This window comes from Chiloscyllium plagiosum, chromosome 38 (genome assembly GCF_004010195.1).
Source record: "Chiloscyllium plagiosum isolate BGI_BamShark_2017 chromosome 38, ASM401019v2, whole genome shotgun sequence".
Lineage (NCBI taxonomy): Eukaryota > Metazoa > Chordata > Chondrichthyes > Orectolobiformes > Hemiscylliidae > Chiloscyllium > Chiloscyllium plagiosum.
In genome coordinates, this window is record NC_057747.1 from 26,230,587 (window position 1) to 26,248,825 (window position 18,239).

The 18,239-nt window shown below is 41.3% G+C and overlaps 1 protein-coding gene across 2 annotated transcripts in view; it reads right to left on the bottom strand.

Annotated features, from left to right (window-relative positions):
- The window catches only part of sgpl1 (sphingosine-1-phosphate lyase 1), a 71,919-nt gene that overhangs the window by 14,195 nt on the left and 39,485 nt on the right, over window positions 1-18,239 (bottom strand). For both annotated transcript variants that reach the window (XM_043679167.1, XM_043679168.1), the window contains exons 7-11: window positions 14,882-14,970; window positions 11,276-11,384; window positions 6,156-6,254; window positions 5,072-5,218; window positions 4,261-4,499 (exon numbers count right to left, since the gene is read on the bottom strand). In XM_043679167.1, the coding sequence (XP_043535102.1) occupies window positions 4,261-4,499; window positions 5,072-5,218; window positions 6,156-6,254; window positions 11,276-11,384; window positions 14,882-14,970 (683 nt within the window). The remainder of the gene's footprint in view (window positions 1-4,260; window positions 4,500-5,071; window positions 5,219-6,155; window positions 6,255-11,275; window positions 11,385-14,881; window positions 14,971-18,239) is intronic.

Below are 18,239 nucleotides of genomic sequence, written 5' to 3' on the forward strand. Positions count from 1 at the left end.
ACTTTTTCTTTTCTCCAAAGTTCCAAAACAATGCAATAGTTTTTAAAACAGTAATTGCTGCTCCTGGAATTCAAGGAAATCATTTCCAACACCTAAAATACCTCAAAAAATAAACAGCCTATTACTGCCAAAAAATTTCCTGTCCTCCATCTTAGATTACCCAGAATCTGGAAGCATTACCCGGAATCATTTGTGGGATGTGAGTGTCATTGGCTGGCCAGCATTTATTGCCCATCGCTAGTTGCCCTTGAGAAGGTACTGGTAAACTGGCTTACTGAACTGCTGCAGTCCACCTGCTGTGGGTTGACTCTCAATGCCATTAGGGAAGGAATTCCAGGACTGTGACCCAGTGACAGTGAAATAACATGATGTATTTCCTAGTCAGGATGGTGAGAGGTTGGAGGGGAACTTGCAGGTTCCCATATATCTGCTGCCCTTGTCCTTCTAGATGAAAGGTACTGTCGAAGGATCATTGGTGAATTGCTGCAGTGCACACTACTGCTACTGAGCATCAGTGGTGGAGACAGTGGATGCTTGTGGATATAGTGGCAATTACGCAGGCTGCTTTCTGCTAGATGGTGTCAAGCTTCTTGAATGTTGTTGGAGCTGCACTCATCCAGGCAAGGGGGAAATATTCCATCGCATTCTTGATCTGTGCCTCATAGATGGTGTAGAGGCTTTGGGGAGTCAGGTGGCGAGCTACTCGCTGCAGATTCCTGGCCTCTGACCTGCTCTTGCAGCCATTGTGCTTATGTGGGGAATGCAGTTGAGTTTCTGGTCAAATATAACCCGCAGGCCGTTGATAGTGGAATGATGATAACATCATTGAGTGTCAAGGGGTAGTGGTTAAGATCGTCACTTATTGGTGATGGTCATAGGTTTCAGAGCCTCAATCTGGAGTTCAGGGGCTTGGCAGCTGAAACCAAACTGATAATTGTGCAACTAGAGATCCTGGAGGCTGGTCAGGCCAGAAAAGGCTACAACAAAAGTGAGGGGCAAAAATATAACGAGCAAGGTTTCCTTCTGCCATCATTTCTCAGTGTGTCAGCTGTGTCACGTTGTTAAGTACAGGATCATGACTGATCTGCAGTTCAACATTTAAATCGCCTTTGGTCCATAATCCATTCACATCATCGCTTCATAAAAATCAACTGAACTTTGAAAGCTTATCCTCCAGCATCCACAAAACTTTGGGGGAAAGGAGGTTCTCCATGACATCACCCCTAAATGGTAATGCACCAATTTTTAGATCATGTACCCAAAAAAGACACAAGTTTGGAGTTTATCCCAACAAATCCTTTTGACCAAAATATTTTGACCAGCTCGATTTTGATCTAAAGAACAAATAAAATTTACAGCCCAGGAAGAGGTCCTTCGACCCTCCAAGTCTAAGCCAATCCAAATCCACTATCAAAACCTGTCGCCCATTTCCTAAGCATCTGTATCCCTCTGCTCCCCACCAGACACATCTTAAATGAATCTATCATGCCTGCCTCTACTACCTCTGTTGGCAATGCGTTCCAGGCACCTAACACCATCTGTACTTGTCACATGTATTCCCCTTAAAACTTTCACCTCTCACCTTGAAAGCATGACCTCTCGTTATTGAATCCTTCACCCTGGGGAAAAAGCTTATCTCTACCTACCCTGTCCACACCCTTCATGATTTTGTAGACCTCAATTAGTTCCCCCCTCAATCTCCTTTTTTCTAATGAAAGCAAACCTAACCTACTCAACCTCTCTTCATAGCTAGCACCTCCCATACCAGGCAACATCCTCGTAAACCTTCTCTGCACCCTTTCCAAAGCGTCCACATCCTTTTGGTAACATGGCGACCAGAACCGTACACATTATTCTAAATGCAGCCTAGCCAATGTTTGTACAATTTTAACATGACCTGCCAGCTCTTATACTCAATACCCTGTCCAATGAAAACAAGCATACCATATGCCTTCTTGACCATTCTATCCACCTGTGCCACAACCTTTAGGGTATAATGGATCTGCACTCCCAGATCTCTCTGCCCATCAACTTTTCCCAAAACTCTTCCGTTCATTGAATAATTCGCTCTAGAATTAGACTTCCCAAAATGCATCATCTCACATTTGCCTAGATGGAACTCCATCCGCCACTTCTCTGCCCATCTCTCCAGTCTATCTATATTCTCCTGTATTCTTTGACAGTCCCCTATGCTTTCTGCGACTCCACCAATCTTCATGTTATCTGCAAATTTGCTGATCATACCAACAGTGCCCTCTTCCAAACAACAGTGGCCCCAGCACTGATCCCTGTGGAACACCAGTGGTCACCTTTCTCCATTTCGAGAAACTCCCTTCAACTACTACTCTCTATCTCCTGTTGCTCAACCAGTTCTTTATCCACTTAGCTAGAACACCCTGCACATCATGTGACTTCACTTTCTCTATTAGTTTACCATGGGGAAACTTATCAAACACTTTACTAAAGTCCATGCATATGACATCTACAGCCCTTCCTTCATCTATCAACTTGGTCACTTCCTCAAAGAACTCTATTAAGTTGGTAAGGCACAATCTCCCACGCACAAAACCATGATGCCTATCACTGATAGGCCCATTCTTTTCCTAATATAAATGAATTTTATCCCACAGTAACTTCTCCAGCAACTTTCCCACCACAGACATCAGGCTCACTGGTCTGTAGTTACCCAGAATATCCCTACTACCCTTCTTGTACGGGGACAACATGAGCAACCCTCCAGTCCTCCAACACCTCACTTTGTTTAAGGATGCGACAAAGATATCTGTCAGATTCCCAGCTTTTTCCTCTCTCGCCTCCCTCAGCAACCTGGGATAGACCCCATCCGGTACTGGGATTTGTCAACCTTAATGACCTCGAGCCTACCCAACACATTATCCCTACTTATGTCAACGTGATCCAGAGTAATCAAACTTCTATCTCTAATCTCAACATTCATCATGTCCCTTTCCTCAGTGAACACTGATGCAAAGTAATCATTCAGAATCTCACCCATTCTCTCAGGTTCGACACACAGCCTTCCTTCATTATCCTTTAGTGGACCAATCCTTTCTCTAGTTACCCGCTTGCTTCTTACATAAGAATAAAAGGCTTTGGGCTTCTCCTTAATTCTGCTCGTTAAAACGAGCTAAAAGCAAGATCTCTTAAACTCAAGGGAATAAAAATCCAAGCTGAAGCAAACAAGGGCCAATAATTTAACCCTCTCAACTTTGGTATCATTAATGTGGATCTGTGCTGCACTCTCTCCAAAGCCAATATTGGATGCTGCGCTCAGAAATGAACGTAATTACTCCTGAGAACAGGCTGCCCAACAAAAAGACAGCATCAGGAAGTCAGCAGTTGAGGAGAACGTGAATTATAACACAGATAGAGAAACCACACTGGAAGAAACCAACGTGGTCAGTGCGTGCAATGAATCGGAAGTCCACCCAATAGGCGATGATGATAATCAAAACTGCTTAATTTGTAATTTGCTCACCGGCTTCTCTGTTAGTCACGAGCCTGAGTGACAAAAATGCGGGTTGCATAATTTCATGCTGACTTTCATTTAATCAGTGCAAGTCTTGCCAAAACAGCAATCCCAACCACAGTAAAGACAGGTCTGAGAGATCTGAATGAATATTGCAACGGCAGAGTTTAACCCCATTAATACTCTGTAAAAGATCCATTTTAAACTTGATGCATTCCACAATTAGAATTGCGTAATTTGTTCAGTCTGGTGATTGGCAATTGGAGAACTGAGAGGAAGTAGGATGCCAGCTGTTTTCATGGTGGGTGCTGAAAACATGGTCAAAACCTCTTCAGCTGTCTTTCATGAAGTCCACCATAGAACACAAAGGAAATGCTACTTCAACAATTATTATATCATTTCAGGCATTTATGCATTCTTATTTTAGCTGACCCTGTCAGCTCTCTCAAAGGATCCCATGGTGGTATTTTGTGGAAGATTAAAAAGGCTCTGTCCAATGTACTCACTGATGTTTATCCCTCACCCAACTCATCATCGCCAAAACAGATGGTCTAGATATTATATAGCACTGTTTGTGGGAGCTTGCTGCACACATATTGGCTCCACATCTCCTATATCACAAGAGTGACAATGCTTCAGATAGTATTTAACTGGGCTAGAAGGGACTTTAAGATGACCTGAGGTGATGCCAAATACACAAATGCAAGCCTTTCTTTCTCTCAATTGCTCATTACAATCTAGATTTTGAGGGACTCCACGTAAAATATACTCACTGTGCTTCAATGTATCGTGCAGTATCAATGATCTTCTTCGTGGCCTTAACGTAACCGTCCTCACCCATGTACATCATGGTGGCCCAGCAAGCAGCAATGATCCCCCCTGGTCTCGATCCAGCGATTGTGGGTGATGCATAGATTCCTCCCTGCCAGTCCGGGGCCACAAAGAATTGGTAGTGACGGTACTTCTTGTTGCTGTACAGAACAACTGAAGAACCTTTGGGAGCATAGCCGTACTGGGAGGAGGAAAACAGAGGGGAGGGAGTGGAAATTTATAGTTACAAAGTTTAGAGTGAGGAAGTAACTGGAAGGATTAAGAATTACTTGATCAATTCCATGAGCAGGTCGGCAGGTGGAGTTTCGTTTAAATCTGGTCAGATAACAAGGAGCTTGTGCGTAGATATTTAGTTGACATTTAGTGCACACCTCTCAGATAATCAACATGCAATGAAACTGCTCTGATGAAATCTGATTTTCCATCTTCCGCAATGTCTTTCAATCAAACCATTGAAAAGATCAAAGCTTACCTCTTCATCCCCACTTCTCCATATCATGCCACATTCCCACATGGTTCATTTCATTCACTTCTCCCTTTGCTTTAGGTTGGAGCAGACTGTTCACAATCTACTCAACCCCAAAATGATGCATCCAAGCCATTAGATCACAAAGGCTGCCTTTCACTAAGCTGCAATCAGCCACCCACAAAACCCTTCCATGAACCTCCGCTCACTTAAAACTTGCATTGGCTGTATGCCAATCCTCACTTACATTTAGTTCAGATGTAATTCACTCTTCACTGGTCACTTACCTTGTGTGTGTCAGCAGAGATGCTCGTCACTCCCTTAACACGAAAGTCAAAGGGTGGCAGTGAGTAACCAGCTTTCTCCATGAAGACAATAAGAAAGCCTCCCAGACAAGCATCTACATGTAAAGGGATATCGTAATCCACAGCAAGCTGAGAGAGGGAAAAAAAAACATTCATTCACTGGAAGTGATTGTGTAAATTCCAAAACATTTTAAACAAAGTAACCACAACTTTACATACATGTAGGAACAGAATTAGACAGCAACAAAAGTCACTCAGTCCATCATGCCTGTGCTGTTTCTTTCGCAGTCCTATACCTCACAAACCTGTAAATTTTACCTTTTAAGGTGCATCTCCACTTTCCTTTGAAAGATTATCAAATTTCCTGCCACTGCTCTTTCAGCTAATGAAATCCTGACTGTAACAATTTAATTGGTTTTAAAAAAAAAACTTAATGCCATCAGTTCTTTTGCCAACTATCTTAAATCTTCTGGTGACTGGCCCTCCTGCCAGTGGAAACAGTTTCTTATTCATCCTATCAAAAGCCTTCATGATCTATATAATGGCAGGGCTGGATTTGCAGCACACGACTCCAGTGAGATGTGACAAGTTTCCAATGTGCAGATCTTGTGCAATAATGAGGTCAGAAAGGTTCCTGGAGGAAATTCTTTTTAATTACCATAAACCTTTTTATCTCATTAATACCACAATGGCTACAATACTGATTCCCCACACACTGGAAATTAACAACTCCTTGAATCCAATTCTTCCTCATGGTTACTCTTTTAACATGAAAATTATAAACAAATATTTTAACATAATGTTAATGATGATGAAAAGGCTTCTGAACTGGTGCATCTTTTAAACAATTATAAAATATAAGTGCCCTGCCTCAAATATTTTTCCTTTAACTACTACGTTTTTAAAGTTAAACTGGACAAAAGACAGGAAAAATCAAGACTCGAGAGTGTTTCCCATCTTCCGTCTTCACCAAAAGGTTTTTAAACTTTGTCAAATAAATCTTCTAATTCCCATTGCAGTGACTCCAATTTGATATTGTTTTAAAAAAAATGGGCCAGGAAAGTACCTTGGCAACTTCCTCCACTGGGTCCATGATACCATGGGGAAACTGTGGCACCGAACAGACCAACATGACTGTGTTCCTCGAAATGGCTTTCTTCATGGCCTGGAGACAGAGTTAAAGTCAATATAGCTTCAGAAACCTTGATGACTAATTTCCAACAACATAGATACAGGAAACATACAGAGGCTTTGGAGAGGGTGCAAAGAAGGTTTACCAGGATGCTGCCTGGACTGGAGGGCTTGCCTTATGAAGAAAGGTTGAATAAGCTCATACTTTTCTCTCTGGAGAGAAGGAGGAAGGGAGGAGACCTGATCGAGGTGTACAATATAAGGAAAGGAATAGATAGAATCAATAGCCAGAGACTTTTCCCCAGGGCAGGATTGACTGGTATGAGAAGTCATAGTTTGAAGATATTGGGGGGAAGATATAAAAGGAGACATCAGAGGTAGGTTCTTTACGCAGAGAGTTGTGAATGCATGGAATGCGTTGCCAGCTGTGGTGGTGGAAGCAGAGTCACTGGGGACATTTAAGCGACTGCTGGACATGCACATGGACAGCAGAGAGTCGAGGGGTGCGTAGGTTAAGTTACTATATTTTACATTAGGATTAAACATCTCAGCACAACATCGTGGGCCAAAGGGCTTGTTCTGTGTTGTACTTTTTTATGTTCTATAAATGGAGATACAATGGTGTGCTCGCAATGTAATTGGAACTAATGCTCTGCGGACACCAATTCAAATATCATAACAGATGATGACATTTAAATTGAATTAACAAATTTGAATTAAAAGCTCATCTCAGTAACGATGACCATGAAACTATCATCGATTGTCATAAAAAACTCATCTGATTCGCTACTGCCTTTTACTGAGAGAAATCTGACATCCTTATCTGGTCTGGACTACATGTGACTGCAGACCCAAAGCAATATGATTCACTACGAACTGTCCTTGAATTGTGAAGTGTGCCACTCAGTTCACAGGCAGTTAGGAATAGGCAATAAATGCTGGCCTTACCAGTGACAACCACAACCAATTAAATAATAAAAAGTGAAAAATAATTTATAATTTGAAACACCTGCATTAGTAACCATAGGTTTCACTTGTTAAACCAACAACTTGCACTTATATAGCAGCTACGACATGGTAAAAGCATCTCTATGCCTTTGACAGGCTCAACATAACACAATCATAGAACAGAAAATAAAAAAAATCAAAGAGGAAGGCTTTCTTTAAAAGATAATGAGACAGATTTTGGGAGGGAATTCCAGAATCCTAATACATCTTTCAACCATGGATTTAATAGGTGAAAGCAGGTTTCAAGATCATGTAAAGAAAAAGGGGATGTGAAGATAAGATTGGTAGTTTTCAAGAACAGTGAAGTGTGAGTTTGTTTTAGAACGGGGTGGTGTTAGGTAAAGTAAAGGGACAAGGACATTCCTTGATGAGAAAAACCCATGAACAACACTGGCTAGAATGGGGGCCAGCAGATGAAGCTGATTGTTCAGGAGTTTAGGTTGCATTTGAGGTGAGGGGTTCAAGGAGGCAGGGGATGCAACTTATGAGCACATCCAATTCACAGAGAGGATAAAGGTTAGACTAGAAAAAGATTCAAGTTCAAGGGTAGGAGTAGTGGAAACATGAGGAGGCTGACTGAAATAAAAATAAAGCGCTGGAGAAACTCAAAGACAGAAACAGAGTTAATGCCTTGAGTTCAACGGGCTCCTCTTCAGAAATGAAGGATTTGGAAAAAAATGGTTTGTTGTTGACAAAGAGGGAGGAAGAACAACTAGAACAAATGGTGAGAGCGCCCAGCACTAAAGGCAAATGGAATGCTAATGGTTGTACAGGACAGCTGTAGAATAGATGTTAATGGTATGTGTAAATAGCAGAAAATAGGTCAGCTATACTGAGAGCAAATCCATGCAAACAAGACACTTGGAGGGGCTCAGTATGCATAGAAAAATAGAGTAAAGAGATGTCTCAATCAAAATGAATAGGAACTCCTCATTGCTTCTTTCACTTGTTATTACAGATTAACATAGGTGAAAAGCTTTTAAATGTTTGACAATGGACAGTATAACTTATCCTTTGAATAAAGCCATAGACTGTTTCAGTAGTGGGCTACATGGTTCAGCCAGACCTAATAGGGAATTGGCAGAACCAGACTGACAAAAACAAACTGACCACACAAAACTCCTGTAATTTATAGCTTCAGTTTATAAATATGGTGTGCCCAGTTTATAACTGGCACATCAATAGATGAAACTACAATTCAGAATGCAAATATGACCAATGTTTAATTAGCCAGGCAATTTGCATTCAATTGAAGCTTCCAGCCAGACTGCACTATAGGGTGTGGTACATTTGCCCTTCCTTATATTTCAGAAAAATGTTTTTCTTTATTCTTTCACAGGATGTGGGCATCATTGGCAATGTCAGCATTTGTTGCTCTTCGCTAACTGATCTTGAGAAAGTGATGGTGAGTTATTTTCATGATCAATATTACTGCTTCACCTCCCGAAGGAGAATGATCCATATTCATCCAAACTGGCAGCTCAACAACAATATTAGAATGCAATAGATTTAAAGTCAGTCACCCGGATCATACATTGCTTAAACAAATATATAAGCACATGTCATTTCAAAGCACAGCCTATTAATATTAACATTTAACATCGCTGACAAAAGGTTAAGTATTTTTAGAGCTCTTTTAGGTTTTGATCAGACAGTTAGAACAGGACCCACATAAAGAGCCCATATTGAACAATTGAGGCTATTTGTCCTTGGCTCATTGACCTGTCAGGGATCTGGACCGGAGTCAGGATACTCAGATATTTAAATAAAAAGTCTATGATTCTAGAATTATAGATTTTTTGAGTCATAGAGGTGTACAGCACTGAAACAGACCCTTCAGTCCAACTCATCCACCATCTAGTCCCATTTGCCAGCACTTGGTCTATAATCCACTAAAACCTTTCTATTCATATACCCATCCAGATGCCTTTTAAATGTTCTAATTGTACCAGCCTCCACCACTTCCTCTGGCAGCTCATTCCATACACATACCACCCTCTGTGTGAAAAAGAGACCCCTTAGGTCCCTTTTATATCTTTCCCCTCTCACCCTAAACTTCTAGTTCTGTCTTCCCCACCCCAGAGAAAAGACCTTGTCTATTCACCCTATCCATGCCACTTCATGATTTTATAAACCTCTCTTAGGTTGCTCCTCAGCTCCAGGGAAAACAGCCTCAGCCTATAGCTCAAGTCAGCGTCTCCCTATAGCTCAAGTCCTCCAACTCTGGCAACATCCTTGTAAATCTTTTCTGAACCCTTCTAAGTCTCATAAGTTCCTTCCTATAGGAAGGAAATCAGAATTGTATGCAATATTTCAAAAGTGGCCTAATTATTGTCCTGTACAGCCGCAACATGACCTCCCAACTCCTTTATTCAATGCTTTAACTGATAAAGGAAAGCATATCATTCTACACTATTCTATCTACCTGTGTCTCTACTTTCAAGGAGCTATGAACCTACACTTCAAGGTCTTTGTTCAGCAACACTCCCCAGGACCTTACTATTATGTGATTTGTCTTGCCAAAATGCAGCACCTCACATTTATCTAAATTAAACTCCATCTGCCACTCCTCAGTACTTTCTAAAGAGAAAATACAGAGTTTCATTTTCCAAATAACAGATAAAGTTGTTACCCAACTATACAAGGACAAGAAAGATGGACCCCTGCATCTTTTGATGGTTCTGTAATATAACAGTCACCGGATATTCCCAGGTTTTGACTGTGTGAGGAATGCCTGTAAAAACTGACTACTTCTTCATTTCTGAAAGGTCAGACTGCTTATGGTTAGCATCCTTGATATACCCATTAGTGCTGATGATACCTTTTCGCCATCACGTTAAGGAAGGCCTAAATTGTGACCCCAGATCCTGATAATCCAGGGAAAAAAAACACTCCAGGCAACCCAACTCTATTTATACTTGTATTTCCGACTTGTTCTTCCAGTTTTAGAGTTTTAGCATTTACTGTTCCCTCCCCCTCCAAGGTATCAAGCCTTTGTTGGGATACAACGCTACAGGTAACTGGCCACCCTAACATACCTGGTACAAATGGCACGTGGGTCTCTTTGACTATTTAACTGCTAAATGAAGCACAAAATCCTTTCCTTTACTCAACATACACATGTAGCTACTTCTGTCAGGGGTTACTTATTACTGATAGGAAGTGAAAACAGCAAATAGGACTGTGGACACAGCACCCACTGAATCACAAGATTTAAACTGTCTCACTAATTCAGCTGAGATACAATCTTGAAACACAAAGCCTCAACATAAATAGTGCAGCAGTCTCATTTTTGAAAAAATAGGAACCACAAATAAAGCCGGAAATTAATTACAGGTGTTCCCGCTCCCCTCTGCCCCCCTCTGATACGTTCCAAAACGCACAGGTTCAGTGGTTAGCACTGGCTCACAGCATCAGGGACCCGGGTTCGATTCCCGCCTCAGGCGACTGTCTGTGTGGAGTTTTCATATTCTCTCCGTTGTCTGCGTGGGTTTCCTCCGAGTGCTCTGGTTGCATTAGTCAGGGGTAAATATGGTGTAGGGGAATGGGTCTGGGTGGGTTACTCTTCGGAGGGTCGGTGTCAAATTGTTGGGCCAAAGGGCCTATTTCCACACTATACGGAATCTAATCTAAAAAAAAGACCTACCAGGGTTGTTCCAAAATCGCTGATAGTAGCATTTAAATGGGAAACGTAACTCCCCAACAGCCCCCTGGAATTACTTCTGGAATGTTCCATGTAATATTTTCGGGCCGCACTAAACTACAGATAATTGAAACCGCGGAAACTGAATCAGAGGGTATGGGGGTTCTACTGTATCTCCATTGTTCCTACTGCTTTAGTACAAGACATTTATCATTGATATTTCTGTGCTAGAAAAAGGGTACAGAGGAACTAGACCAGGAAGCCAGGTGGTAAACATTGATTTTTCATGAGATTTTCCATTTTGTCTATCCACATCCATTATTTGCATAAGCAATACAATCAAAAATCTAACATTCAAGAGTAACGTGTCCATAAAAAATTAGGTAAACATCTCAGGCACCTACCTTCACGTCTACTTGCATTGTGGTTTTGTCAAGTTCTACATGTACTATTTTCATCCCAAAATACTGAGCAGCCTTGTCAAAAGCAGCATGAGCACTTTTGGGAGCGACACTGGGAAAGAAAAAGACACAGGATTCAATGCTGGTATTGACTGTTTCAGGCAATGAGCTGAGTGATGTAGTCCATATCTTACGACTAATACCAACGTTAATGGCAAACTGCCTGTAGTGTCCAGAAATGTGCAGGTTTGGTGGGTTAGCAATGGTAAATTATAGGGATAGAGTTGGGGGCTGAGTCTAGGGTGGGATGCTCTTTGGAGGATCATGCACACTCAATGGGCTAAATGGCATCTTTCTGCAATGTCAAGACATACACAACTATGAGCCAAGTCTGGAAATGGGATTAGAATAATTACATGGCTATTTTTGATTGGCACAGACTCAAACTGGCTGAAGGGCCTTTTTCTGTGCTGCAGATCTCTATGACACCTAAGGAGACCAAAGTGCATAAAGCCAATATTTTACTGCGGATGTAAAAACATTCAATATTTATAATACTTTCACTGTGACCGAGTTCCACATCAACTGCATTGCTCGATGTTATTCTTCTTAAACAGGGGGTGATGAAAGTATGGCGAAGACTTGTGGTGGCCCAGTGACTACAGGCTGTAACTACATTGTGATGGTTGATGTAAAAATAATGAATGGTAAATGTTGCCATTAAACGTTATAGTGGGACATACAGCCAAGAATCATTTAGACATGAAGCATCTTTTGATAAAGCATGGATACACTGCAAACCCAGAAAGGAATCATGTTACCAAATGCAACAGCTCTATAACTAGCACCTTCTTAAATCGCTCACTGTTTCAGCACAGAAGCTTACTACAGTTTTCAAGTATTGGGACAGTGATCAGCCTCATTTGCCAGCTTCTCTAACTAGATCAGTTTTCAGACATGTCAGCCAGAAGTAAGGCTGATAAATCTGGTGTCTTCCAATGACCTTAATTGAGCCTTAATTTGTAGCTTGATTCCAAAACAATGCAATGATGGAACTTTCTCAGGCAAACTTGCAAAATGCAGATTGACACAAGTCAGTACAAACGCTCTGCTTGTATAAAAGACTTACATTTACATGGCACTGGTCACAGCCTGAGGACATCTCATAATGAAAGAAAAGGAACTCTGCGCTAAGCAAGATCCACAAAACAGTGATGAGATTATGACCAACTGATTGCTTTTATTAAGTAACGGTGGCTGAGGGAAGAATCTGGCCTCAAGACACTAGGGAGTACTGTCCTGTTCTTCTCGAAAGACTGCTGTAAGATCTTTGACAACCCCTTGAAAGGTCAGATGGGACTGGAGTTTAACTGGAAGAAAACATCATCCAAAATGGGGGCATTCCTGTTTCAGCACAGATTTTATATTGCAGGGTTCTAGAGCTGGTCTGGAACCTACAATCCTTAGAGTCAGTGGCAAGGCCTCTACCTTCTCAGCTGCTAATGCTGTTTATTCAGTCATTTCACAGATCTCAGGAAATCTCAAAGCATCTCCACAGCCAACAAGTTATTCTTTCTAACTACAAACGCTGTCCTTACATCAGACAAACACAGTAGCTGATTTATGCACAGTAAGATCGCACAAAGATCACTGATTCAGAAGACGAGTCAGTAAACACTGCTGTTCTTTGACAATGAATGTTCTGCATCCTCAAGAGACCTAGCACCTCAGTCTGGTTTGGAAGACAGCAAAGCAAACAGATCAGCACTCCCTCGCCACTGTGTTGAAGGTCAGCCCAAAATCCACCCAAGTTGTTGCTGTTCTCAATTAGCAGAAAGGTTTCCTGCATAAAGCATTTCAAAGCAATTCATCAAATAAGAAGCATTTAATGCCTTTCTGAGACATGATCAAAGGCTGCACACACTATGCAAGTTTGTTTATAACTCTTCCTTTACAAATTTCCAAACTTTTCACAGACGACGAAATGAAGTTTCCTTTTAAGCTCTGAGGTAATATGGCTTGGAAGCAACGCATTTGTCAGCCTTTGGGTTACTACATTATAATATGAGACAGGAAGAGTGCTGCAGGAACTCTCAGTATCGCAGTCATGTCCACCAAGACCTTACGAGGAGTAAGAACTTTAATCCTTCTCACCAAAAGCCAAATCACAATTTTACAAAAAGCCAGTGACCTTTCCAACATAAACACACTTCAAACATTTCTATTAATTTTACACACTGAGGGGCACTGGCAGATGACAGAACCTATTAACAATAGAGAGACCAGCAACCTAAAGGAAAGGTTTGCTAAACACTTTCACATTAAGATGGTGCTTCCTCTAAGAGCCACAGCCTCTGTTCCTAGACGAGGATCAGTAGACAATATGAGACACAAGATGTCCCTGGGTCAGCTACATATGGTGCTGCTAACAGTTAAAGAACAGCGAACATAGTGATCCCACACAAAACTGAGTCTGTGAATGTACTGCAGGTTAAGGGCACAAGTTCCACAAGAATTAAGCTTTCAAATGCAGCCCGACTTGATTATAAAGTCAAACAGTTCAGAGTGTGTTTGTCATTCCCACCCACTCATAAGACACACACAATCCCGGCCTTCATTTACAGTTGGCAAGGATGATTCAGATGGCACACATTCTTAAATATCTGTAAATATATTTTGTTTTGAGCAACGTGAGTCTAATGAGAAATTTTTAATCCAACAACACATGGCAGGGGTGTTCATATTACGCATTTTCACAGACCACCATTCTATCACTGTCATATTGTGACAACACATTTTGGGTTGTGATACAGGTGTCAGCTTTCATCAATATTTGCAGTCCTTGGGTGTAGGTACACCTATAGCTGCTTGTTGGGAGAGTACTCCACGATGCTGGTCGAGCATGAAAAAACAGCCATATAACTCCAACTCAAGATAGTGTGTAGCTTGCAGGGGAACGTGCAAGTGTGGTGTTCCCATACACCTGTTACCCTTGTCCTTCCAAATGATAGAGAAAGTAGGTGTACAATGTGCAAAGAAGCTTTGGTGACTATAGTGCATCTTGTAGCTGGTCCAGACAGTGCAGCAGAGTGGAGGCTATATATGGTGGAGATGATGAATAGGGCGTCAACCAAGTGGGACACTTTGTCCTGAATGTATCAAGCTTCTCGAGTGTTGTTGGAAATGCATTTATTAAGGCACAAAGTCAGTATTGCATCACATTCCTACTTATGCCTTGCAGATAGTGAACAGACTTTGGGTGTAGGGAAGTAAGTCATTCACAAGAAGTGAAGGGTTGGAAAAGGTTTATAGAGACAATTCTTGAGCTTAGAACCCAGGATGACAAAAGCATAGCTGCCAATGGTGCTACAAACAAAATCATGAGATGTTCAGTGGCATCATTGCAGAGACAGCATTGTCAGATTGGAAATTTAGATGTTGAGCCTCCAATAAATCTAAAGTATTTAACAGGTTGGAGAAGCTTTGAAATCATTCACTATTTAGAACTGAAGCAACAGTACAAATCAAATATTCAAAAATCCATTTGTACTGAATGGAAAATAACCCCACACCCTTTTCAATGAATACAAATATTTCGTAGTTACTTACATTTCAGGATATTTCACTCCTCGCTCAGATCCAAGGTCTCTGTAAGCTTTGCAAGCCATAAGGATGCTTTCAGTCCCACCAGATGTCACCTGTGAAAGCAAGGATAGTTTAGGTTTCCGACCTTTACATTTTCCTATCCTGAGACATCTTTCATTACCTAGAAACCTTTCACCACGCTACACAAGCCAGCACTTATTCCCCTATGATGCAAGTTCTTTGGCAGACTGAGCTGCATTGATATGTGATGAATAACAAGACCTTGGAATCATGCAGCCTAAAAGGAAGCCAGTCAATCCAATGTGCTTGTGCTGGCACAAAGAGCTATTCAATTCACTCCACTCTGTTGCTATTTACAATGCATTCTCAAGCATGAGCAAGGCCTCAGTGTGGTAGCATATCATCACTTGTGATATTGTGGATTGTGGATTCAAATCTCACTTGAGCCCATAATGCAGGCAGACACTTCAGTGCAGTACTGAGGGAATGCTGCACTGACTGATAATCTTCTGAACAAAACAGTAAACTGTGGTTCCATCTATCTTCTCAGATGAGAGCAAAGATCCCAAGCACTATATCTTAAAGAAAGAGATTGTAGTTTAGAGTCGTGAATGTTAAATACTTTGTCATTCAATGAACCGATTTATTACACTCCAGTTCATTATGGACTCAACCTTGTTCAAAGTTCCTTCAGTTCCCACCGATTTTCCTCTTTTCTGTTTCTTCAGGCTGCCCTGGTTTGTAGCCCCTTCCACTCTCCTCTGCAATTGCCAAACCAATCTTTCCTGATTCATGTGCTTCCTTCACTAGCTCATCCACAGATCTGATCAACTTCTATGTTAGACTGAAACAGTGCAGGTGGCTTCTGCGCAGAAGTTGTGGTTCATGAGGTCATTGGCCCGAGGACAACACAGTTCAGTCTGAAGACCAACACAGTGGCCCCAAGAAACTATTAATAGAGAAATTGGAGAGTAGGTCAGAACATTTTTCAATGAGATTGGACAGGGTGGAAAACAATCTTGTGGGCTTTTTTATTGCAAATGATAATTTCTACCATTGGTATGAGTATAATTTGCTTGTTGTACTAGATAGACTGTGGAAAGAAATATAAATTTAAGTTATTAGGGTTCCAGAGGACTATAGGACGGCTCTCCCAATACAATGAGAAGACTAGTGGGGAGTTTAATCTGAAGCCAAATAGTGAAGTAAGCAACATCGCTTTTAAAAAACAGGAACACTCACTGAACATCAAGTGTTCACAACTGAACCCAGAAAGTCCTTGTGAACAGTTGATAGAAAATGTTTGAATTTTTGCCTAAAATCAGCAAAGCATTTTAAGCTGGTAAACAGAATAAGTAGTTCCTTAAGTGCTCAAAACAATTGGAGCATATAAGCCATCTTTAGCCGTAGCTTTGAAACTTTTACGATAGTTCACTTCAGTACTTCATTGGCTAGAAAGCGCCCTGGAACATCCAGCGGTCCCAGCAATGCTTAAGACAAATTAAAGTTCTTTCTTTCTCGGTCTAAAACCAGGAGACATTCTCAGAATAAAGAAGCAGGTCATTTCAGATTAAGGTGAGGAATTTCTTCACACAGATAGTGGTGAGTCTATGAATTTATTAAATCTGAGGAAACTAAGTTATTGAGTATGTTCAAGACAGATAGGAATAGATTTTGAAACATTAAAGAGACCAAAAGGAAAATGGTTTTGAGATGGAAGGTCAGGCATAGATCTTGATCAAATGGGCCAATGGGCTGAGGAGTGCCAGATGGAGTTTAATTTAGGTAAATGTGACGTGCTGCATTTTGGAAAAGCAAATAAGAACAGGACTTATACACTTAATGATAAGGTCCTGGGGACTGTTGCAGAACAAAGAGACCTTCCAGAGCAGGTTCATAGCTCCTTGAAAGTAGAGTCGCAGGTAGATAGGCTAGTGAAGAAGGTATTTGGTATACTTTATGTTATTGGTCAGAGTATTGAGCACAGGAGTTGGGAGGACATGTTGCGGCTGTACAGAACATTGGTTAGGCCACTTTAGGAATACTGCATGCAATCTGGTCTCCTTCCTATTGGAAGGATGTTGTGAAACATGAAAAGGTTCAGGCATGATTTACAAGCATGTTGCCAGGGTTGGAGGATTTGAGCTATAGGGAGAGGCTGAATAGGCTGGGGCTGTTTTTCCTGGAGTGTCGGAGGTTGAGGGGTGACCTGATAGAGGTTTATAAAATCATGTGGGGCATGGATAGGATAAATAGCAGAAGTTTTTTCCCTGGGATGGAGGGGTCCAGAATGAGGGGACAGGTTTAGGGTGAGAGGGAAAAGATATAAAATGGACCTAAGGGGCAACTTTTTCACACAGAGGGTTATGCAACTATGGAATGAGCTGCCAAAGAAAGTGGAGGCTAGTACAATTGCAGCATTTAAAAAGCATCTGAATGGGTTTATGAATAGGAAGAAATTAGAGGGATACGGGCCAAGTGCTGGCAAATGGAACTAGATTAGCTTAGAGTATCTGGTCGGCATGGACAAGTTGGACCAAAGCGTCTGTTTTCATGCTGTACATCTCTACGACTCTATGATCTAGTTGTTTGGCAGAGCAGGCTCATGGCGCCAAATGGCCTATTCCTGCTCCATTTCCTATGCTCCTTTTAGTATATCAAGCCAAAGCACAATTCAATTACAGAAAGTCCCACAGACAAAGTCAGAATCTGGCAAAGTGATATGGAGGATGGTGAAAGGTTATCACAGATGGACGTGTATTGTGGAGTAATTGGATCTACCATGAGCTTTCGAACTATGGAACAGGCCCAAGGAGTCAACTGGTCAAAGTTCATATAGTCATATGTTCTTATCTTGATAAGTGCTGTCTCATAATTTACAATCTGTACACCAGCATTCAGAGCTTAACAATCATCACTGGTTGAATAGTTTAGGGTTCCTTTAACACTCTAACACAATACAATTCCTCATGAAAATTTCAGCATCCTCAACAGTTTAAATATCATGCTGTCCTACTCCATGAATCAGCACAGGGACCCCAAGACTCATCCTAAACAGACTGACACAACACTAACCTGCACCATGAATGGTTCAGATGTTTGTTTTAAACAAAAATTCGATAAACAAAACAGCTGATTAATTCTCAGGATATCAGCATCACTGATCTGACCATCATTTAATGCCCATCTTCTTGTTTCTGCAAACTGGTGAGTTTTGTGGCTTTTTCTTAAACTGCTTGTATGTTTAATTAAATCTCAGTGGTCTGATGGGTCACTTTAGAGGCTAGCTTCGAGCCAAGAACAATGTAGGGTTGGGGTCAGGTAGACAACCAGACTGGATAAGGAGGGAAGATTTCCTTGC